Raw genomic sequence first — 23,028 nt, 5'->3', positions numbered from 1 at the left:
TTGTTCTCTTGTCAGGAATCCAACTAACCATATGACTAATGATTTGAAATGCCAACTTACAAGCGTTCCCTCCAGAAACATAAGCCACACGAACTCTATCAACTCTAAACTTGAGAATATGGCCTTCCCTCCCAAAACCTGAGATATTTCATGAGTTTTGAGTCTCCGTCTTTTTCTCTAGCAACTCTAGGAATGGAGAACACTTCTTTTCCTGATGAAACTTGCAATCCTCAGCCCCTTCATCTTTAACAGTTACTCAAAGAAAGAACACACATCATCTTCATGTTGATGTATTGCAAGAGTACGCACCGTTGCAGAAACGTAGGAGGGAGTCTTTCTTATCTCAATGGGAGAAAGAACTTAGAAGGACAAACAAGGAACATCATTTGGATTTGTGGACCGATGGGTGTATTTATCTAAAGGATCCTACGACAAATGCGCCACCTCCCTTTGCTAATATCACTAACCTCTTACATTTCCCAGGCGATGGCAAGGATGGGCTATTGGGATACACCGAACATTTGGAAATGAGAGGATTGAATGCGGAAAGGCAAAGAAACTTCCTGGTGATGGAGAACATGCAGCTGAAGAAACTTAATGAAGCATGCTCTCAAAAGATTTCATCAAACAAAGAGACAATCCAAGGCCTTGAGAAGAAGATCACAAGTTTGCGAGAGAAAGACACCGTGCTTGGTAGTCGGAAAAGAAAACAAGATCTATGCAACATTGAGAATATGAAGGTTGGTAGTGGTGGCCTGAAAAAACGAATACGAGCTTTAAGGTAACTCAAAGTTTGTTTCTTCAATGTGCTTCACTAAGAAATGGATACACTTTCCTATACATGATCATAATGCATGGTGCTTTTTTGGCAGGTCTTTACTGCATCCAAACTTGAACGGTGCAGGCTTCAATGCCGGAGTGCATTACAGCCGTCTAGTTCTAAAAGAAGTAGTTGAAGAGATAACTCAGAAAAAATTTCATAAGTTGAAAGGGAGACTCCTTACCTCCTTCATGAACGAGAATCGGCTGGAACCAATGGAAGTGCAAGCAATACTTGATGAGAGTGGCATCTCGTAGATGGGATACAGGGCATTCTTCAAAGCATTAGCTAAAAAGTCTCAAAATAAACTACAGAGAGGATCATTGCTGCCAAAGCCATCACATGTAAAGGCTGCTCGCCGGCACGTAAACGATGAGGTGTTTGAGAAACTTGGGTCACCATTTCATATTGAAGCAACGTTCTTAGGCAAGGGCGGCAGAGAGGTACAGTTTAACGAGCACAACAACCTCTTCGTTGATCTTGAAGCATTGCAAAGGTATGCAGGTCACTTCTTTGACATCAGTCGAGAGGAGTGCGGTGTGGTTCTCAAGTTTGTTTTGAAGCTCGACGAGTGCAAGGTCCTGAAGAACAAGAAGCTGGAGAGAGTCACCATTACCCTCATGAACAGAGCTCTGGATCCATCAATAACGAAAGAGGATGCACGATACTTCAGTGTGCAATCCGAAAACAACATTTTAACTCTAGGATCATTTTAGGTATACTTGGTTCACTCTATGACAACAAAAATATTGATTATTTGGTTGTTGATTTTGTGTTTTCGTTTTTCACTGCAGGTTGATAAGGAAAATTTTGAAATCCTCGATTGGGTTTTTAGTCAAACCCAAATTCCTTCTATCATCAGTGAACAAAGCAACGGAGCCGTTCTTTTAGTGGAAGGATTTGGTGACTACATAGTGGAATGGCACATGGCAGGTGACTTAAAGACTCTTAAGTGTATGTACAACATAACACACGGAGCAACTGTGGCAAATCCATGCTTATATTGCATGGTTGATGCACAATCTCTTGAGAGTGTGCAATGGAATAGAGCTCCCAACAGACATCTTCAAGATAAGACTTTTAAACCAGTGCTTGATATTCCTCTGAGTAGAGTTCCCGTTTGTACACTTCATGCACTCTGTCGAATAATTGAAAAGGTGGTTCATTTGTACATATGTTTTGCATGGACATTAAAGCCAGAGAGTGAGTCGAAAAGAGTGATCAAAGCATTAGAGGGAGTGCTCTCAGACATTGGTTTGCATGGAGGCAATGTCAAAATCAAAGAGGACCCTAAGATGTCTCAAAGTCGAAAAGAGTGATCAAAGCATTAGAGGGAGTGCTCTCAGACATTGGTTTGCATGGAGGCAATGTCAAAATCAAAGAGGACCCTAAGATGTCTCAAAGTCGATACAAGGTACCGAGGAAAGCATCGATAGGCGGAGTGAAGGCAAGAAGGTTTCTTGGGTTTAGCCTCAAAGATTCAGATAGAGAAGAAAGGAGAAACCTGTTCAACAAATGGAAACAGTTACATAAAGTGGTTAAAGACAATGCTGGTGGTGGGGCAATCCAGAATCACAAGGCGAATGTGTGGAAATCACTAGATAAAATTTTCCACTACGTTGAGCAGCATTCTTGGGACCAAAGTAAGCTCACATCATTTCAAGTAGCCTTGCTAGATTGAAAAAAGGCTTACCTTATAGGGTGGGGTGAGCAACATATCACACATTACATGGTGGTTGGCATTCTGTGTATACAAAATAAAATTTTAAATTGTACTCTACTGACCATTTTGTTTTATTTCAATGCAGCACATACTATTCAACCATGGTCCATATTTTGCCAAGACATACAGCTCACTATCAATATGGTCCACACAAGGCATGGAAAAAACCCACTACATGGCAAGAACATGTTATTTTAAGCACACTAGACATGGGGGAGGAAAAGATAAGGCCAATAGCCTATTAGAGTTACACCAATGGACTTATAGACGACTAATTCATAGATCAAGGCAGAAGGAACTTCTTAAGAGTTCAGAAATTACACGGTCTTTACAACACATCCACAAAGAGAAGAAACAGATGGCTTCGGGAGCTTCAAATGCGGCGGAGTGCTATGCGAGGTGGCGACGGTCACGAGTCAGGAGAGGGAAAAGATGGACCTGAGCCCATCGTTTTTATCCTCTTCGATGCACCTCTTTCTTCCTCACTTTGTACCTCTTCGATGTGTAAGCTCTGTAGACGAGCTCGTTCCTCTGTTGATGGCAGCATCCCCACAGCCATCAGGTGTCTTCTTTCCCTCAGAAACAACCTCTTGTTGTATGGATCTAAGCTTTTCGGGTCTTCAACCCCTGCAGCCAGAGCCTGAGCTGTGTAGGACATGAAATAGGGGGCTCTGAGTGCTTGGCACCCATACCCAATGCCAAATACGCGTAGAGCAAAATGTTTCTCAATCAGAATTAGTCTTTCTGCGTTTAGTGGGAGGGGGTGCCCACCACATAATCTTGTAATAACTTTCATTGCAAACAGTGGGAACTTTGCATTGTTATCGGAGTATTCCTTGTGGTATATTATGATCTACATAAAAATTGTAATGAATTTATGGGCCGTAAGTGAGATGAGTACAATTGCCAAGTACTTGAATTGTTTCTACAAACCTTTTTGTGGTTGAAATGCCCGATGTAGTGAGACAACGCCGCATCCTTGCCTTAGACTCCAATGACAAGCCCTTGACGTGAGCCTCCCACTCTTCTAAGGAAACTATCGTCATACACTAGCACCTGTCAACAAAAAAAATGATCATGATATTTTATCACTGGGCCATCTCCAATACCATCTAAATGAACGACAAAAGTTACCATCTGATTCTCGTCCATTTCCAGCATCGACCTCCCCCACAAGTGAATAGGCTGACTATTCATTACCTGATCTCTGGGTGCCACGGGCCTACCCATGTTTTCCAAGACGAGTTGTTTTGTTGTCGATTCAAACTGCTCATCTGTTGGCAAATTGGCCTCTCCCGACTTCGCTTCATTGAATGTATCTTTGATTAGTTGCCACCCTGAAGTGAACTGTGAGTCGCGGACAGCTGTGTCAACGACCCTCTAAAGTCTTTTCACATTGATTCAAGTTTGATGTGTGTGCTTATTTTGTATGCCTCGGGTTTTTTTGTTTTTCAGGGAAAAGCGCCCACACTAGGAAACTCTATGGCTCTAGTACCATAGGCGATACATGTGAGTGAAGTACCAAATCAAGCTGAGATTTCTCTTCCCGCTTAAGATTTTACATTGTGGCACTTTTGATTTTTTTGTTTGTTCGTTTTTAGCAATTTAATTTTGTAACTTTGGGGGGTCATATAACATTGTTACCCTCATCACACTAGTAAACTCCCTTTATAATACTTAAGCTAAAGGTCAATATGGACTAAGCCCACTAGAAAGCGTTAGTACATTGCACACAATGCTTCCTCAATCGGATTATGAACCTAAAGTAACCATTGATTATTAAGAAGGTATTTCCCATGGTATTAAGAGAAGATCTTTAACGCCTATCTTGGTCAAACTAACTTAGTCGGACTTCTCAATTTTTAAACCTAGACAAGTGACTATGACAAAAAATTAAATTGAATTTAATGTTTGATACTAAGCAAATGAGCTGAATATTATGCTACCAATCACAATTAAAGCAAAAAAACATGGATGCAAAAAATATAGGGGGCAACGCTATTGAATAAGAAACTTCTGTTTGTGTTGATGATTGCGCTTGATTTGAAGAGTGAACGAGAGAAAGATTCCATGAAGGTCCAAATCCTAACAACAGTAACACGTTCCTGTACACACTAGGAAACACAAAGAATACCTCTAGGAGGCACATCAGTGGGAAGATGTACCAACCCTTATTGAATACAATTAAACAACATAAGGAACCCTAACCTAATTATTTGCACTCCCCCTAGAGAGTCAAGGGAATAGGATATTGTAGAGATTGTGGGAGAACCCTAAGGCTAAACCCCTATCCTTGTCGTCAAGAAAAACAAAGTCATCATCCGTGAGACCATATGTGCCATCCATGTAATCATGTAAATCATCTTCATTATTAGAGGCACCAATGTTTACTAAGAAGGTCACTAGACGTCTATAATCATCTTGGTCAAAAGGGTAAGCTTGTGCAATGGGAGAGACGCTCTCTACTAAGTATGGATCAGTCGTGGTCAAGAGACGTATCAACCATTCTAACTCCTCGAAATTCCTGTCACATGATAGCGTACCTACCAAATCCCATTCACAGGCAAGCACCGGAAAGACCATGTGAAACACTTGTGAAAATTAAAGAGGATACCTCTCATCCAAGGCAGGAGTGGATGACTCTAGCGTATTAGCCATATCTGTACACACAGATAGATGATGGTTAGAGTAAAAATTATAAGAGTCATGTCAAAAGGTTGTGTCCTTCTGCATAATGTGTTTTTATGATTTGGGTCATGTACTAGAAAACTTGTAGGTTTCCAAATTTTTGTTTGGTGGCTCTTGCTCTTTTACCTTCTTATTTTTGTTTTCTGTGAGTATAAGGCTTTATATATACATTCTCTAAGATTGGGAGATTGAGAGGTCAGGGAGAAAGTTTGAGAGGGAAGCAAGTGAATGATGGATGTCAGCAAACACTCCCCCCTTCCTTGGGTAGATCATACCTTTTGGAATGATATTGTCGCCTTTTGAAACCAATTGTTCCAAGTTGTTATGGGTGAAGACTTTGACCAATAGTTTTTGACCGCCCTAGGTATTTCATCTAGTTGCAAGGGTGGTGAGGTACTCTCCCATGATTTTATTTGCAACGTTGTTGTAGGTGGTGAACTTACAACGGGAGGTGCAAACTCTTTCTTGTTTGTATGGATATGTACAATGGTAGGCGGAGGTTGTGTAGAAGCTTCTATTTCCATATAGGAACTACATGAAGAGCAAGAAGCTTCATTTGATTTCCCTGTTCCTGAGCTAGGTGGAACAAATTGTTCTTTCTTTGGTACCCAAACTAGCTCTGGAGCGGTTGTGTAGCATTCCGTGATTTTTTCCTTTCCACGATCTTCAATTCGTTTTTTGGAGCTATAGGATTGGGCTCACATGGGCTAGGGGACAATTAAGAGCACAATTTACGTTTTACAATCAAATTTGATCATTTCCTTCATAGTAGCCTTGGGCTTCCAATAGTTTTTTAGGAATCCAATGCAACGTTTCTTTACATTTCTTGGGGCAAGAAGGACGTCTCTTACCAGGCTCCTGTCTTTTAGCACTAGCTATGGTCGCTAAAGAAGCTTTAGGGACCCATTTGTATGTTTTCTTTATTATATTAGGATGGGTCTTGTGTGTATCAAGCTTTATTTCAACTACAGTAGTTAAAGCTCTAGAGAGTTGGGCTATGGAGACATATGGTTCAACCACTTGGACATGGAATGTTTTGGGTTTTATTTTCTTAAGAGGCAATATCTCAGGGACTATGGCTTGAGTGGTAGGGCTAAGAATTGGTTTCTGCATTGTGACACCCCCATTCCCCCAATCAATAGTGCATTTGGTGGCTATCATCCACGTGCATCCTAGGTTTATATTACCCTCCATAGTTCTAGCAAGCATGACCAAAAAGTCTTGAGCTACAACCCCATTGTCATAACTGACAGAAGTGTGCCAGATTCCAAAAACCACAGATTTTTTCTTGTTGACATCCTTGATTTGGATAATACTCTCAGATAGAGGTGGCTTCCCTAACTGACACCACACCCCATATGATAGCAGATTATACTTAGCACCCATGTCTAATAAGGCGTTATATAGCACTTTTCCATATGTACTATTTAGCTCAATAGGGTATCGTAGAGGTGTGTTCGAGTCCAACCAATCATCCTCTGTTTCAACGTGGAATGCATGTGTAACTCCAAGGTTGGCCTCTAGTTGGCGTCTTATGCGTTTTTGTCTCTCTTTAGCCTCAGCTTAAACTTGTATCTTCTTCAATTTTGTTTGTGACTTGGCTGCCTTTTTTTGATGGATGGCACGTAGCTCCTCTTGGCTTAAAGGATCATAATATCTGTTAAATTTGCTACCATTGAGGAATCCGATGGTTTCAACTCCATCAAGAGTCTCCACACGAATGGTTCCTTGTGGAGTAGTTTCACATACTCTATATGGTCCTTTTCGTGCATATTTCAACTTTTTCTTTTTGTTATGCACTCTATACATAAGGACTTTATCACCAACATTGATATCTTTGTCCTTTAGATGACGGTCAAACCATTTCTTCCTCCTATCTTTCTCCACAAGTGCGTTTTTCACAGCCAATTGTCTTTCTTCATCTAACCTCTCAAGGATGTATAAGCGCTCAACTAAAGGGTTACCATCCCAACCTTCTTGTGAAGCTACGTGCAGACTAGGAATTACAAACTCCCATGGCATAACTGCTTCTTGGCCATATACCATTTTGAATGGTGTACAATTAATAGCCACTTTGTAAGAAGTACGATAAGCCCATAGAGCTGATGTAAGCTTCAAATCCCAATCTGCAATGAGCCTCAACTGTCTTTGTCAAAATGGAGATAAGAGTATTGCTGGTACATTCAACTTGGCCATTTGCTTGTGGATAATAAGGCATGGACTTATGGTGAGCTATCATGAAGTTGGTAGTGAGTTCTTTCATCACTCCATTTATAAAATGAGTACCATTGTCACTCACAATCTCAAAGGGACAACCAAATCTTGTAATAATGTTCTCAAAGAGAAACTTGGTTGTTGACTTTGCATCAGCTTTACGTGTCACCCTAGCTTCCGTCCACTTTGTTACATAGTCAGTGGAAATGATAATATATCGAGATTGAGTGCTACGAGGTGCCGAACTAATTGGGCCTACAAAGTCTAAACCTATTTTTCAAATGGTTGAGTCACTTTAACATGATCTAAGGGCATCTTATCCTTTTGTTGTGTGATCTTGTAATGTTGGCATTCATCACATCCTTTTGCAAAAAGTGATACATCCTTGAATAAGGTAGGACACCAATAGCCTGATTGCAACACCTTTCTAGCTGTTAGTTCCCTTGAGAAATGTCTTTCGGCTATACCCATGTGGGCTTCTTGGAGTATGTATAAATACTCATCCTCACGGGCACAATGTCTAAGAATATCATCCTTCCCTAGCCTGTAAAGAGTTCCTATGATGAGAGAATAAGGTTCGTACTCTTTTAACAGTTTTTGAGCTATGTCCTTACGAAGCTCTTTGGGTGGAAAACTGTTAACTAAAAAGTTCACAATCTTCTCACTCCATTCAAATATGGTCTCGACTAGGAATAGAGAAGTATCAGGCAATTCATCATTAACTCTAGTAGGTGCTTCACCATTGGGTATGCGAGACAAATGATCCGCCATGACATGTCTTTTACCAGGTCTCACCACAATGATAAAATCAAATTGAAGGAGAATTAACAACCATCATGTAATTCTTCCCATGGAACAAGGTTTATTTACTAGATACAACAAGGCTTGATGATCCACATAGAAAACAAACTTGTTGGCAAGAAGGTAGTAGCGGAATTTCTTTATTGCATAAATCATAGCTAAACCTTCTCGCTCTGTAGTGGTGTAGTTTCTCTCGGCATCATTCAATTGATGAATTGCAAAGCTAATGGGGTAGTCCAGTTTATGTTCTCCTGGTTAAGCTAGAACACACCCAATAGCAAAGTTCGATGCATCAATATGCACATGGAAACTTACACTCCAATTGGGCACTCGTAGAATAGGAGTGCTAGTCAAGGTCTTTTCCCGGGGCGGTCACTTATCAAAAGCTTCCTATATCACGTGCATTCAAGAGGTTATTAATAATACCTCAATATACATACTATATTTACACTACGTGCCTATTTAAAAAACCCCCACCCCCCTTTGTATGTATACATTTTGATACATTTTGATCTTTTAATAATCCTCTCCGGTTAACTCACGTGATAGCATACACATTCTAAAAAGTGACCGCCCCGGGGGTCTTTTTCAATGACTCATAAGCATGATCATACTCCACGGTCCAGTGAAACTCAATAAGAAGTTTGTACAATGGACGAGCTATCTCGGCAAAGTTTAAAATAAACCGCCGGTAATAACCAACATGGCCCATGAACCTTTGAACTCCTTTATACTTTGTAGGTGGTGGCAATTCATCAATGGCTTTATTTTTGTTATCATCTGTGGAAAATCCCATTTTGGACACTATATGCCCTAAAATGACTCCATGTTTAACCCAAAATTGACATATGAAAGGGTTTAAGGAGATGCAATACAATCTACACTTCTCAAAAACTTTTCGCAAGCATGATAGATGTTCTTTTCAAGAGGAATAAACACAAAGGCCATCTAAGAAAGCTTTGCAAAACTCCCTCAAACATTCTCTAAAAGCAGTGTTTATTAATCTTTGAAAGGTAGCAGGGGCATTGGTTAAGCCAAAAGCCATAACATGACATGCGAAAACTCCAAATTTGGTTATAAAGTCTGTTTTAGTTTGGTCCTCTAGTGCAATTGTGATTTGATTGTAGCCAGAGTACGAATTTCCCCGCATTTCACAAGCTTTTCAATCTCTTCTTGAACGATCTTTGCATATTTAGGATTCATTGGGTAGGGTTGTTGCTGAACTAGTTTAGCCATGCTATTCATGGGGATTGTGTGTTGCACCACGGAAGATGGAACACCTTTCATATCATGATATGTCCAAGAAAATATATCCCTAAATTCCGTGAGAAGTTCTTTAAGTACACACTCCTGAGTCTCTGTCAGATCTTGGGAAATGAAAACAGGTTTGGACTCTTCTCGTGGGTCTGCTAACTCTATTTCCTTAACTATCGTTGGACCATCATAAACTCCATTGCTTCCATCGATAGGTTTTCTTTGAGCCTTTGTATACACAATCTTACGTTCCTCTGTGGTGTAGGATTTGAAATGTTCAGGTGCATGGTGTAAGTCTGTGGGTCCTGTTGTTCTGTGGACTGTGATTTCACTTCCAATTCCTTTTGTTGTTAAGCTAACTCTCAATTTTGTTGTCTCCTTACGGTACGGCTCAACTTTGGCTGCTCTGTAGCCTCTAGTTGTGCGATGTCAATAGGTTTTGGACTACACCACATAACGCTTTGAAGATATTCACCCTAGTTATCTACCAACTTTCGATGAGCATCACATGCCCCTATATAATTAATCCATTCTATGGTAGATTCATTTTTATTTATTCTAGCACGCACATTTGCTCGATATTGTTGCCTCTTATATCTCTTACTCTTCTTGTCTAACTTTTTTATTATGGTTGATCTATAGTGAAGAGTCACTAGATGAATTGCTACTTGTGTCTTCTGTTCCCTTGGATAGATTGTCATCTAGGGTACCACTAGGCCCTGAATGGTTTGTCCCCACATTTGTACTAACATTTAACTCAGATTCTTCGTCCTCAGAGTCAATTTCAGTTGATGATTTTGACCCCAAATCGTGTGGGCTATAGTCTTGTGAGATGCTACTGGTTCCAATGCCAGTCAAACCTTCATCCTGTAGGTCATCAAAATCTATATGCATTGCTTCTAGCATATTCAAGGGTAGGAGTGGTGGCATTTCATCCCCCTCAGGTGTTACTTAGGTCATTCCCGTGTTTTCCCAAGTGTTTATGGTTGCTGCTAAGTGGACCCAATCCACATTGTCCGACTCAATCATCCCAGGTAGTACATCCATATAAGAAGAATCTTCCCAAACATTACTGTCCACTTTACATGTGCAACAATACTGCAATGGGGCTGAGTGAATTGTGGTGATCAATTATAAACCTATTTCCTAGAGGATGTGCTCGACCAATTACAAGATCCACTCGAATGACAGAATCTTGGAACTGTAAGTAGACATGGTTTTTAGACCAATCATGCACCATTTATGCTTCCCTCTTGAAAGGACGTCCTAAGATCATCTCAGATGCCATAGTGTGCTTGGAGGAATCCATAACAATGAAGGTATTTCTTATTTTGTGTCCAAAGACCTTGATCTTGAGATCTTCTAGCATCCCAATAGGTTTGAGAATAGATCCATTGGCCATCTTTACTACTATGGTTGTGGTCCCAAGGTGAGGTTTTCCTATAGTTTCCCATCAATTTTTAGTCACAATGCTAACCCCAACGCCACCATCAAGGATTCCCTTCATAGTTAATCCCTTGATAGTGATTGGTATGGTTGCATTGGATTCATCACCCTCAAAGTATTTTCCCAACTTGTTAACAGGTATTTCTAAAACAGATTCTCATCTAGGTTGGGTATTGGCATCTCCCTAGCTTCATCCATCTGTGCAAATTGTGGTAGCTCGACCTTCAGTTCTCCATTGAGGAAGGCTCGAAGAGCTAATAATAGCTCAGGGTCTCCATACAGTTTGGACATGATGGTGGTTTTGACTTCTAAAGCCATGAAAATCCATCAATTTGGCAATATTTAGGCATGTTTTGGGCTTCAGTCCCTTGACGTGGGGAAGATGGGATCGCCGTTTCTTCGATAGGGTCAGGTAGTCCCTCTGTAAACATTCTTTCCAACAAGAAGTAAGTACACCCACTTTCCCATGACTTTAAGTCACTTTCTTCTTGGATGACACTAGGTATGGCTAAGGGTTTAAGGACTTGGTGAGGTTGTTGTTGCGTAGGAAACAATGTGTCTGTATTATGGATCTGCCTAGGTGTTGGTTCTAGATCCCTTTGGGTATCTTCTACCAAACTCATTAATTGCTTGACTCGCTCGATCTCCTCTATAGGGTTTAGATTAGTTCCTATCTTCTTCTAGGACCCTGGCCATTGTGGCTCATGACAATCTTTCTTGTTGGTTTCTTTCTTAGTGGTCGTTTTCATCTCCATGGTTTCACATGAATTAAAATCCTCTTCAACGTCGTTCATATATGCGGGGTTGTCACCAGTCCCTATGTTGGTCTTTGAATTGGGGTATGACTTCGTTGCTTTTTGCGATCTCTTCCTTTGTGTTTTCTTCTTCTTCTGAGATTGGGCAATTGATGCCGTGTCTCTTTCTTCAAGAATATAATATTTTTTTTGGAGCATCGATTGTGTGAGTACGTTTACTGGTACCACATGTGCACTTTGTGATGGCTCCTTGGTAACCTCAATCAAGTTTATGGTGTGATCTTTGGTGCATTTGGATTATTCTGAAAGTGGGCAATCAAATGATCTATGCCACATTGATTACACATGAGTATCGGCATTGTAGACGTGCTCGCTTGATTGGTTTGCATTAGTGTAGCATTCTTTTGCAACAAGAGAAGCTAATTGATAGACAGGTTTGACTTGTCCCCAATAGTCCTCCATGTAGTATTGTGGACTTTCTTCAAGCGCATCAATCCCATAGGAAATATTAGGGTCTATATCTTCCTCACAGCCTTCCAAACAAGCAATAGATGACTCACAATCCACTTGATTCATATACGTGATTCTCGGATGTGGTGGTTGCGGTCCTAGAACTGGAGGTGGTAAGGGTGTTGTTTGAACATTTTGGGCCCTAGGGACCATGTGTTGTGATGTTTGTTCAAGAGGTGGGGCCGGCATCAATGTAGGCACTCGAGGTGTGTGTCCATGCCAAGGTTGGTATATTGGCCATCACACGCTTAAATACTATGCAATCCTTAGCTTGATGATGATCCTCCCATAGGCATTGCATTTTCCCATTGAATTTTACTCTAAAAGTAGGGCATTCACTGGTACTATGCGGACCATAGTATATTGAGCACCATTGTTGCTCCCTTCTTGGATATGTATGATTGTTTTGTGGAGCACGATTGTCTCTAAGACTCTCTTGAATGGCCTTGGTGAGATCTGCTAAAGTCATCTCATATATCTTTGGCTCCTCTGCAATAGGATTTAGGGTCATTGGATGATGCCCCGATGCTTGCAAGCTAGTAGATTTAGGCTCAACAGACACTGTTTCTCCTTGAATCATTAAATTATCCTCCAATTGGATCGCATTGGTGGTGACTGCTTCCCAAGTGGTGATACCTCTAATGACTAGGCCATTGTAGATATCCTCATGTCGTAATCCCCTAATGAATTTATCAAGCAATTGATTATTATTGAAGGGATCATTTGGATTACAACGAGAATTCAAATGCTTCAAGCGACTAATAAAGTCTCTCACCGACTCTCCTTCCTCTCGTTGGGCTTTCTGGAGTTGAGAGGCTACACCCCAAAGCACTAGTGCCCTCTTGTATGTATTCTTTTAAGGACAGTCTCCTAAGAGTAGGGTAAATCGTTTTTCTTCCACCCTTAGGGTTCTATACCAATCCCCATCCTTCCCAGTTAAGGTTAGGCTTAAAGCATTACTTTTATGCAGGTCATTGTTTTTCTTCCACCCTTAGGGTTCTATACCAATCCCCATCCTTCCCAGTTAAGGTTAGGCTTAAAGCATTACTCTTATGCAGGTCATTGTGTTCTCCTAGAGAATCACATATTTGTTCAAACACTTCGATATGATTTCTCACATCCCCGTCTCCACTAAATTTTTGTGTGAGCTTGGCTATTTATATTGCCTTACTTCTAGGATCTCTATCAGGCGTGTTATGCATATTCTCAGCAATAGATCGACCGATAGCTTGAGCAAATGTTGCTAAGTCATCTAAGTGAGTAGGCACCGTGGGTGAAGGTGCTCCAAAGACTACATGTGGAGTAGGTATTGGCATTGGGCTTGGCGCATAGGAAGCCCTTAGGTTCCAAGTTTGGTACGGTGTTGTGCCATGTGGTGGCCCAAAGTTCGTATGTGTGGCCCTAGGCATAGCAGACATCGGATGTGACATGCTAATGCTAGCCGGTATGGTCCCATTGAAATAAGAGCTTGGTTGTTGTGGTTGTGGAGCATAAGTTTTGAAACAATGGGAGGGGTAGGGGCTACATGAGTATGAGGGTCCATAGATGTATACGATTGGTACAAACTTGTAGGTACTGTTGCAGGCATTGAGCTACCATGTTGTGGTGCTTTACTAACAAATGAGGTCCATGGCGTGTTTCTTGGCATGCCCATCGTTGGGGTAGGCATGGTATCCATGGTGTCATCAAGGGAAAGATGAGCTAGATTTGTGAAAGTAAAACTACTTCAGACTGTACCGAAACTCCGGTTGTCTGGCCTTGCCCGTATCCAAGAATCTCATAAGGCTCGTTGGAATGTTAATCCCTTGGTTTTGCCTCTCCGATTGGATGATGCTATGGATGACATTGCAGACCATCTGTTGTCGCTCCTCTAGACTTGTGGCACTAGAAGTAGATTGTACAACTTCTAACCAACCTATATGATTTGTGTAACTCGTGTACAAGTTAGTCAAGGTTTCAGTTTGTAGGTCATATTCTCAATTTTTGTTGAGAAATAACCCTTCTAGGCCCGGCGTATTAGAGGTTTCCCTTGATGTGGAAGCATTGTTGTTCCCCACAGTTTGACCCACATTGCCTACTAACTCAAGAGCACTCGGTTGCTTGATTGCTATGCCTGTTGTCCCAAGGGTCTTTCCCTTTATGGCTCGGTGTTGTTCTAGGAAACTCTCCATTTCCCTCTCCCTAGCAGCTTGCATATAGCGCTCAACTTCTTGCACCTCCGCAAGACTCCTACCATCGGGTAGTAGAACTTCGGGGGGTGATTGCTTTGTAGGGTTTTCCATCAAAGCAGGGGGCAAGATATCGACGTGGACACTCTTGGGGAGTATAGTCTCCCCCTGAGATACCAAAGGAGAATCTACCTCTCCCTCACCTTCGTTAACTTCACTAGCCGCAGGTTCAAAGCCAGTAGCTCTACTAAAGGTTTCTATAAAGTACCTAAACACACTAGATCCAGGTTGTGGGGGCCCAGATGCCCTTCCATAATATTGTAGTCAAATGAAGAGTCACTAGCCGCCATGTTTGGGTCTTGGGTTGTACTACCTTGGGTCCCCGCCGAGGGCTTGGAACCTAAGGTAGGTGGGTATTGAGAACCCGTGTAAGTCGAAGTGCTCGCTAGTTGCTCGGCCTGTAGCACACAACCAGAACGCAGATGCATGTGCCTTTGGCACCCTACAAGCATCGGCGAATACCCTTGAAGGTTAACCGCTTGATTTTTTGGGCGTTTTGCACCCCGTTTTCACTCGTTTTTTGATGTTTTTCAAAGTCTTTTTACGATTGGTTTTTGGATTAAAGCGTGTGATAGCTTGAAACGGGCATATCGCTCATGGGGTTGTGGTGTGCTTTATAGCACAGCGTTTGGTCTTGGGCTTGGAGAATGTTCCCGATCCCAGTCCTTCCTTTTAAATAATTTATTTATTTATTTATTTATTTATTTATTTTTGGATAAGGTCGCCGCGCCGCGCTCGTGCACACACACACACACACACACACACACACCTAACCTACCTACTTGCAACTAACAGAGCTACTATTACACACTGTTTAACACACCCTGACATAGTGGTAATGCACCTCAATGTGCTTTGTGCGAGCATGAAAAACTGGGTTCCTCGCAACTGTCAATGTAGATAGTGGTGGTTGTGTCCTGTCCAACACCCAAATCAGCCCCATAAGGCATCTAGGCCATACACACTCAATCGTAGCTATGAAGATTGCCATGTACTTAGCCTCACAACTGGGAGTGGCCAGAGTAGGTTGCTTCTTGCTCAACCATGATATACATGAACTTCCAAGCATGAAACAAAAACCACTTGTGGACAGTCGCGTGTCAAAACAACCAGCCCAATTTGAGTCCAAAAAAGCATGTAATTTTGGCGGCAATGATCCCCCCCTTGGGAAAAACAAGCCAAGATGTAAAGTGCCATTCAAGTAGTGCAAATCCTCTTGACAACCTGTCAATGCTTAGACCCTGGGCTATGCATAAATCTGTTAACTTGTGAGACTGCAAACTAAATACATGGCTTTGTGTTGCATATATAAATGAGGCATCCAATAGCAGTTTAGTAAAGACTGACATCTGCAGGATCACCAGTATCATGAAGACTCAATTTCAAACCTATTTCCATGGAGTGGCAATCGGTTTGCAATCCTCAAGTCCAAACTTACATAGCAATGTATCTATGTAACTTTTTTGACACAAGGCGATACCACTATCACACTGCTTAAATTGTATACCCAAGTAATGATGCAACAGCCCCAAATCTTTCATCTTGAAAGTAGCATTTAAATTAGCCTTAAGTTCAGCAATATGTCTCTCTTTTGGTCCAGTGATCAACAAATCATCCACATAAAGAACCACAGTGAGAAGTACATCACCCTCACGCTTCACATACAATGTGCATTCTGTTGGACTATTACCTCATTCGACCAAGTGAGTGTCATCTTTCTCATACCAAGCACAAGGAGATTGCTTCAACCCATATAAAGCTTTCTTACATATAAGGCCTAGGGTAGCTAGACCTTGAGATCCTCCTCCCAACCTCCCCTTATAAAGGCAGGCTCCTAGCATCTTGTCCTAGATGGATCCGCTGTCCACATTGCCTAACCTGGCCCCTGGCCATAGTCCGTGACTCCCTGGCCTTGCCCTTGTCCTGACATTACTCCCCCCTTAAGGAAGAGTTTTCGTCCTAAAAAACAAAAGTGGGAAAGTGCTTCTTAAGAGCACTAATGTTTTCTCAAGTGGCACCTTCTTCAAGTCGATCTTTCCACTTGATTAAAGCTTGTGGACGTACATGATGACGCATACGTAAATCATGATAGTCAAGAATTCGTTCAGGTTCATGCGGTGGGGTAGGAGGTTCAACGAAATCAATCAGAATCTATTGGTCAATGACATTGCCATCCCCATGTAGTCGCTTACGTAAACGGCTCACATGAAACACCGGATGTACACAAGAGTGTGTGGGTAACGATAATTTGTAGGCACAATCACCAACTCACTTGAGAATTTTGAAAGGGCCACAATATCTTGTTTCCCTTCCTCAAAGGTAACTTGCCGACGTTTCTCATCAGTGTACTTCTTATACGGATCCTGTGCTTGTCAGACATTTTGACGAACGAGTTTCAGCATATCCATATGGTCTTGGAGAAAATTCTTAACCTGCTGGAGTTTTTCGGTTGCCAACCCCACCATAATAGTGGGTGACCTAGGTTGAAAACCATACATGAGTATGAAAGGACTAAATCCAGTCGTGACATGCTTAGCACTGTTTTAAGCGAACTCAAGAAGAGGTAGGTATTCTTCCCAGTCTGTTTGTTTCTTGCTAACGTATGCGCATAGCATATCCTCTAGCACTTGGTTAACTCGTTCAGTCTGACCATCCGTTTCTGGATTATCGGTCGTACTAAGGTTGAGTTGTGTATCCAATCGTTTAAACACAGCCCTCCAAAAATGATTGTTAAACTTGGGATCACGATCACTCAGAATGTTACTTGGCAAGCCATACAACCTGTATAGATTGTCCACAAATAACTTGGCTAATTTTGGAGTCTTAATCGTTGATTTGATTGGAATAAACTTACATAGTTTAGTCAACCGGTCTATGATCACCCATACTGAGTCATGACCTCGTACAGTGGTTGGTAACCCACAATAAAATCCATAGAGATACTTTCCCATTTCCCATTGGAAATCTCTAAAGGATGTAAGAGTCCTCCTGCCTTCAGGTGCTCTGCTTTGTTAACTTGACATTTTTGGCAGTGCAAGACATAATCTTGAACAAAGCCATGTAAACCTGGTCAGTAAAATTGTCATCGTACGAGATCATAAGTCTTTTTAATACCCTGGTGCCCTGCACTTGGACTGTCATGATATTCATAAAGAATTTGGCGCCAAATGTCGATGTCCGTCGGTACACAAACTCTCCCCTTGTGGGGTAGGTACCCATTCTCGATGGTAAAATTCTTCCATCGATGTAGTTCATCACTCGACAGAGGAGAATTGTGTGTGGAGGTTAACGATACATTACCAGCATTGGAGTGAGAAGGATCCCTCATTTGCACATGGCTCCACACTTTGGAATATGCGTCATCATGCTCATATTTGCCTTGAACATGAATGCCAAGTGTTGCCTTGTTTGGATCCCAATGCTCACCTAGCTCTAATGTTTGGCTTTCCCCACCCCTATCTTTCCTCTTCTTCAACCCCAAATGCCAAGTGCATTGCAAGCATGCCCTCTACGCTGAGCAAAAGATTAGGCTTGCAACCTCGCGAAAGAGATTTGCTTAAAATGTATGGATCAGATCCCTCCACGTGGAGAAATTGCCAATTTGTGAAAATTTCCATGCTAGGAATTTGTCTATCGGTTGACGAGGAGAAGTGGAAGGTCGTGACTCGCAGAGCGAGACAACAACTTCTCGTATCTGTTGTCTTCTACCTATAAAGGTACGAGAGAGAGAGAGAGAGAGAGAGAGAGAGAGAGAGAGAGAGAGGACGCGGATGGTGCTGCCACATGGTGCTGAGGTACTGCAGAGTGCAATTGTCCGTGCGGTGGTGCATGATATATGAAGGCCATAATATGGGTGTTCTCCCCACAATTGCATTGCGGGAGGATGGCGTGGTGCTGGGCTACTCCACCTCCACCTCCATCTCCTTCCTCGCTTCCAAATGACCTTGGATATAACTTGTATATTCACAGCTGTCTCCTACATTACTAATCAATTTCTCTCTCTCTCTCTCTCTCTCTCTCTCTCTCTCTCTCTCTCTCAATTTGCCAGTTTTCTAGATCAGAAAATTATAGAGGCAAGATAGACTAAATCCAAAATCTTTTCATGTAAATTTCCTCTCAAACTTTTGTAGTTATCCTCATGTAAACTACTAATTAAGGAAATTGCATAAACTGGGTTTTCTCAATCATTAAGGCTCCAAATTGAAACCCGAACCATGCCAGTGAGAAGACACAATGCTAAATAAGTCTACAATAATTCTTTTGCATAGACTTGCTCTTTGAACAAGTGATGAAAAAAACATGAGGCCTGTGTAACCTTTGCACACTTCATTCTACAAAAAAGGAGAGAGTGCACTACCACACCTTATTTTGCAGGAAGAGAGAGAGAGAGAGAGAGAGAGAGAGAGAGAGAGAGAGAGAGAGAGAGAGAGAGAGAGAGAGAGAGAGTCCTTCACATCTTTAAATTGTCAATCTCCCACTTAAAAATGAGGCGCTGGTTGCGAAGCTATTTTGGTGCCTCACTTCAGTCCAAAAGATAAAGCAATATTATGGCTTTTCTCTTTGGGCATGCCAAAATACACTCACCCTTGTCTTTTGCCCCCATGCCCCCCCATGTCACCACATGCTTTCAAGATGCAGGCATAGGTCTTTGCATCAGGAAAAAGGCCCTCAGACCGCATTTTCTCATAGCATGCATATGCTTGCATAGCCTCCCCCTGTTGACCATATCCTGTGATTAAAGCAGACCACGTGATAACATTTTGCGAAGAAAGATTCTGAAAAACTTGCCGAGCTTTTGCAAGAGCGCCGCATTTAGCATACATGTCTACAAGTGCGGTTCCAAGAATGACGTCATTTTCCAGCAATCCCTGATGAACGACTTCTTCGTGAACTCTCTCCCCCTTGTCAGTTGCTCCTATAGAGCCATAGGCTTTCAATATGGAAGTAAAGGTCACCGCATCTAGAGACAGGTCTGCACGTTGCATCTTCTCGAAGCAATCCACCACCTCCTTGCCCAACCCCATCAGGGCGTTCCAGCAATCCCTGATGAACGACTTTCCACCTTCATTCGTCTTTTGACTTTCCACCTTCATCTATCTTTTCATTTCTTAAACTCACCCTTCACTTATGCACTTAATATGTTTTAAAATAATTTTTATTTTTGAATCAATGACGAGAGAGAGAGAGAGAGAGAGAGAGAGAGGCATATTAGATCAGGCATTCGCGCGAGTGCGCGCGCGCCATGCATTTGACAACCAAAGAATGAAGGAATGATGGCAGGAACTCACGGCCAGCTATGGTACCTCGGAATGATGGAAGAGAACAAGCTCAAGACATCTGAAGGCACCCTTGAGAAAGCCAGGAACTCGGAAGAATGGCGATGTCAAGGGCTCTCTACACAGAGGTCCTGCCATTTTATGGCTTTCCCTTCTTTCGAACACGTCATCACCATGGATTCTCTGTGTTTTGATAGTTGGTTCACCCCTTCTTGGCTCGATGAAGAGCCTGCAAGGAATGGATTTGCTCAAGATGGCAACCGTTGTAACGATCATGCACTTCCACCGGATGCTACTGCTTTTGTCACCATATTGCGGAATTGTGCCAAGAACAAAGATCTGCGCAAAGGCACTAAAGTACACGATGACATCACGAAGATGGGTTTGCTTGAGAAGTGCTCAGATGCTTTAGTCACCATGTATGCAAAATGTGGGGCACTTTCCAAAGCAAAAGAGTTGCTTGAGTTACATATAAGCAGGAATTTGTTCTCTTGGACCGCCCTTATCTCTGCTTACGCCCAACAGGGGCTGGGCAAGGAGGCAGTGGATTGCTTCGAGAAGATGCAACGTGCAGGCCTGTCTCCAGATGCGGTGACCTTTACTTCCATATTGAAAGCCTATGGCTCTATAGGAGCAGCTGACAAGGGGGAGAGAGTTCACGACGAAGTCGTTCATCAGGGATTGCTGGAAAATGACGTCATGCTTGGAACCGCACTTGTAGACATGTATGCTAAATGCGGCGCTCTTGCAAAAGCTCGGCAAGTTTTTCAGAATCTTTCTTCGCGGAATGTTATCACGTGGTCTGCTTTAATCACAGGATATGCTCAACAGGGGGAGGCCGTGCAAGCATATGCATGCTATGAGCAAATGCAATCTGAGGGCCTTTTTCCTGATGCAAAGACCTATGCTTGCATCTTGAAAGCATGTGGTGACATGGGGGCAAAAGACAAGGGTGAGTGTATTCATAATGAGATTTCGAGACAAGGATTGCTGGCCAATGATTTTGTGCTTGGTACTGCCTTGGTGGATATGTACGCCAAGTGTGGAGTCCTTGTTAAAGCACAACAAGTCTTTGAGAATCTTCCTCACCGGGATGTCACGTCGTGGTCAGCACTTATAGAAGGATATGCTCAACACGGTCAGGGCGAGCAAGCATTGAAAACTTTTGAACAGATGCAAGGCGGGGGACTTGCTCCCAACGAAGTAACCTTTACTTCCATCTTAAAGGCCTGTGGTGCTTTAGGAGCGGTTGCAAAGGGGAAGCAAATTCATGATGAGATTGCTAGACAAGGTTTGCTGGGAAGCAATTTTCTGCTTGACACTGCTTTAGTGGATATGTATGCCAAGTGTGGTGCTCTTGCACAAGCACAGAAAGTGCTAGATGAGCTTCTGTTACGGGATATTAGCACGTGGTCGGCCTTAATTATGGGATATGCTCAACAGGGCCAGTGTGAACAAGCTGTGACTTGTCTTGAACAGATGCAGCAGGAGGGCCTCTTTCCGGATGCAGTCATATTTTCTAGTTTGCTTAATGCTTGTAGTCACTCGGGACGAGTACATGATGGCCACCTTTATTTTACACTTCTGAGTAAGAAGTATGGCATCAAGCCGGACCTGGAGCACTACGCTTGCATGGTCGATCTTTTCGGGCGTTCTGGACACATTGACAAGGCAGTGGGAGTGATTCAGGGGATGCCATTTTCTGATAATCTGGAGGTCTGGTCAATCCTTCTGGGTGCTTGTCGAAAATGGGGAGATGTGAATGTGGGGAGATGGGCATTTGAGCATGCAATACAGTTCGATAGAGAGAATACCGCAGCTTATCTCCTGATGGCTGATCTTTACGCAGCTGTTGGCATGCACAATGATGCTAAAAGTAATCAGGCCCTGAGAATGGACAATGAAGGATTGAAGATGCTTGAGGTGGTAGTTTGATGTAAGAAAACTGAAGCCTTGGGATCCCTCATGTCCATCGTAGCAGTTTCACCGCCGAACATTTCAAGTCCGACGTGTTTCACCCACAAAACATGTTGTTCCACTATGAATGGTTCTAGTCTTATGATGAGAGTTCACCCTCCAGAGGTGTTGTTCGAAAATGAAACATTTCAGCCTTATGACAGAGCACAGCGAAACATGATACTGAAACATGCATAGATGGATTTTGGGAAGCCTTAAGAGTAGAAAGAGTAGAAAGGATGAGAGTATCTTGTGATTGAAATGGCATGGGTTTCACCTGCAAAAGGGTAGGTGGGCATACATGTGTCCGAGGCAACGACATTGCTGACCTGTTGGCAAAGAAGGGCCGCCTTTTACGCACTCCATTACGGGTCTTTCACAATGTCATGAGAGCCGGTGGCCAGTTGAAGCAAGAGGTAGATAATGAGGCAGCCCGCTCGTCTCGACCCACGCCGCAAGGATGGGAGCTACCATTCATATGTCACTCTGTATCAGCGGCTAGCTCTAGTAACTGTACTCATGCTTGCAAGTTGGATCGGCATGCAGCTGCAGGTAGTGGCTGCACCGGCAAGCTAGTGAAGCATTCAGTAAATGGCAATTATTTGACTTGTGGCCAGGCCGTTGCATTGGCAGATTGGCGTCTTGACAAAGCTCGCCGACAAATGCATTTGCCCTTGCCCTGCTCCCAACTCAACTCACAACATTCCAGTCTTTCATTGAGGCCCTCAAAGGCACCAGCTTTTCATCTTCGACATGAATGCAGGCCTGTCTTAGCAGTAAAAGCTGGTTAGTGTTCAGCATGCAATTTTCAGTGTACAAAGTACCAGAATACTGATATTTACGTTAGTACTGATGCAAAAGTTAAACACTTATGGAAAGCTTCCTGAACTACATTTGAAGCGCAAATATGATGTGCTGAGATCATATTAAGGTCTACGTTGTGTATTAGTTGTAGCTCATGAAGTTGTGAAATGTACAAGCTACATCTCAGGCTTGTATTTAGATTTTTTTCTCTGTAATCAAGACTTTTTAGCCTGTTCTTCTAAAAGCTTCTCTTTCTAATTTGCTGCAAGTACATTCCTCTGCACTTTTATGGTAAAAATATAGTGCTTGTACTTCCTGCTTGACAGCCCATCACCCTGTAAATCATTGATACTAGTTTTGTGCTATGACACAGAAACATGCATCAGGCGGCTGCAGGCCTTGCCAGAAATATATCTAGGTCAAGAGTTGAAGCATTTGCCGGTATTTACACTGAAGCAATGGGCGATGATAAATTTAAAGCACATATTCTGTCATCGCCATTAAAATTTTCAAGACTGTAAAATCATTAATGACTGATATAAGCCCTCAGGAC

General features: G+C 42.4%; 1 protein-coding gene and 1 pseudogene across 1 annotated transcript; one reads left to right on the top strand and one right to left on the bottom strand.

Moving 5' to 3' along the window:
* Positions 1–19,019: 19,019 nt before the first annotated feature.
* Positions 19,020–19,463, bottom strand: LOC147441899 (putative pentatricopeptide repeat-containing protein At3g28640 pseudogene; annotated as a pseudogene).
* A 152-nt stretch (positions 19,464–19,615) lies between these two features.
* LOC147441898 (pentatricopeptide repeat-containing protein At1g06140, mitochondrial-like) lies at positions 19,616–22,706 on the top strand. The gene has a single exon (XM_086528302.1). The coding sequence runs from the start codon at positions 19,710–19,712 to the stop codon at positions 21,648–21,650; it is 1,941 nt and encodes a 646-aa protein (XP_086384428.1). The 5' UTR covers positions 19,616–19,709; the 3' UTR covers positions 21,651–22,706.
* The last annotated feature ends 322 nt before the right edge of the window (positions 22,707–23,028 follow it).

This window comes from Adiantum capillus-veneris, chromosome 14 (assembly GCF_014529385.1).
Source record: "Adiantum capillus-veneris isolate H3 chromosome 14, ASM1452938v2, whole genome shotgun sequence".
In the NCBI taxonomy this organism is placed as follows: domain Eukaryota; kingdom Viridiplantae; phylum Streptophyta; class Polypodiopsida; order Polypodiales; family Pteridaceae; genus Adiantum; species Adiantum capillus-veneris.
This window is presented reverse-complemented; position numbering and strand designations above follow the sequence as displayed.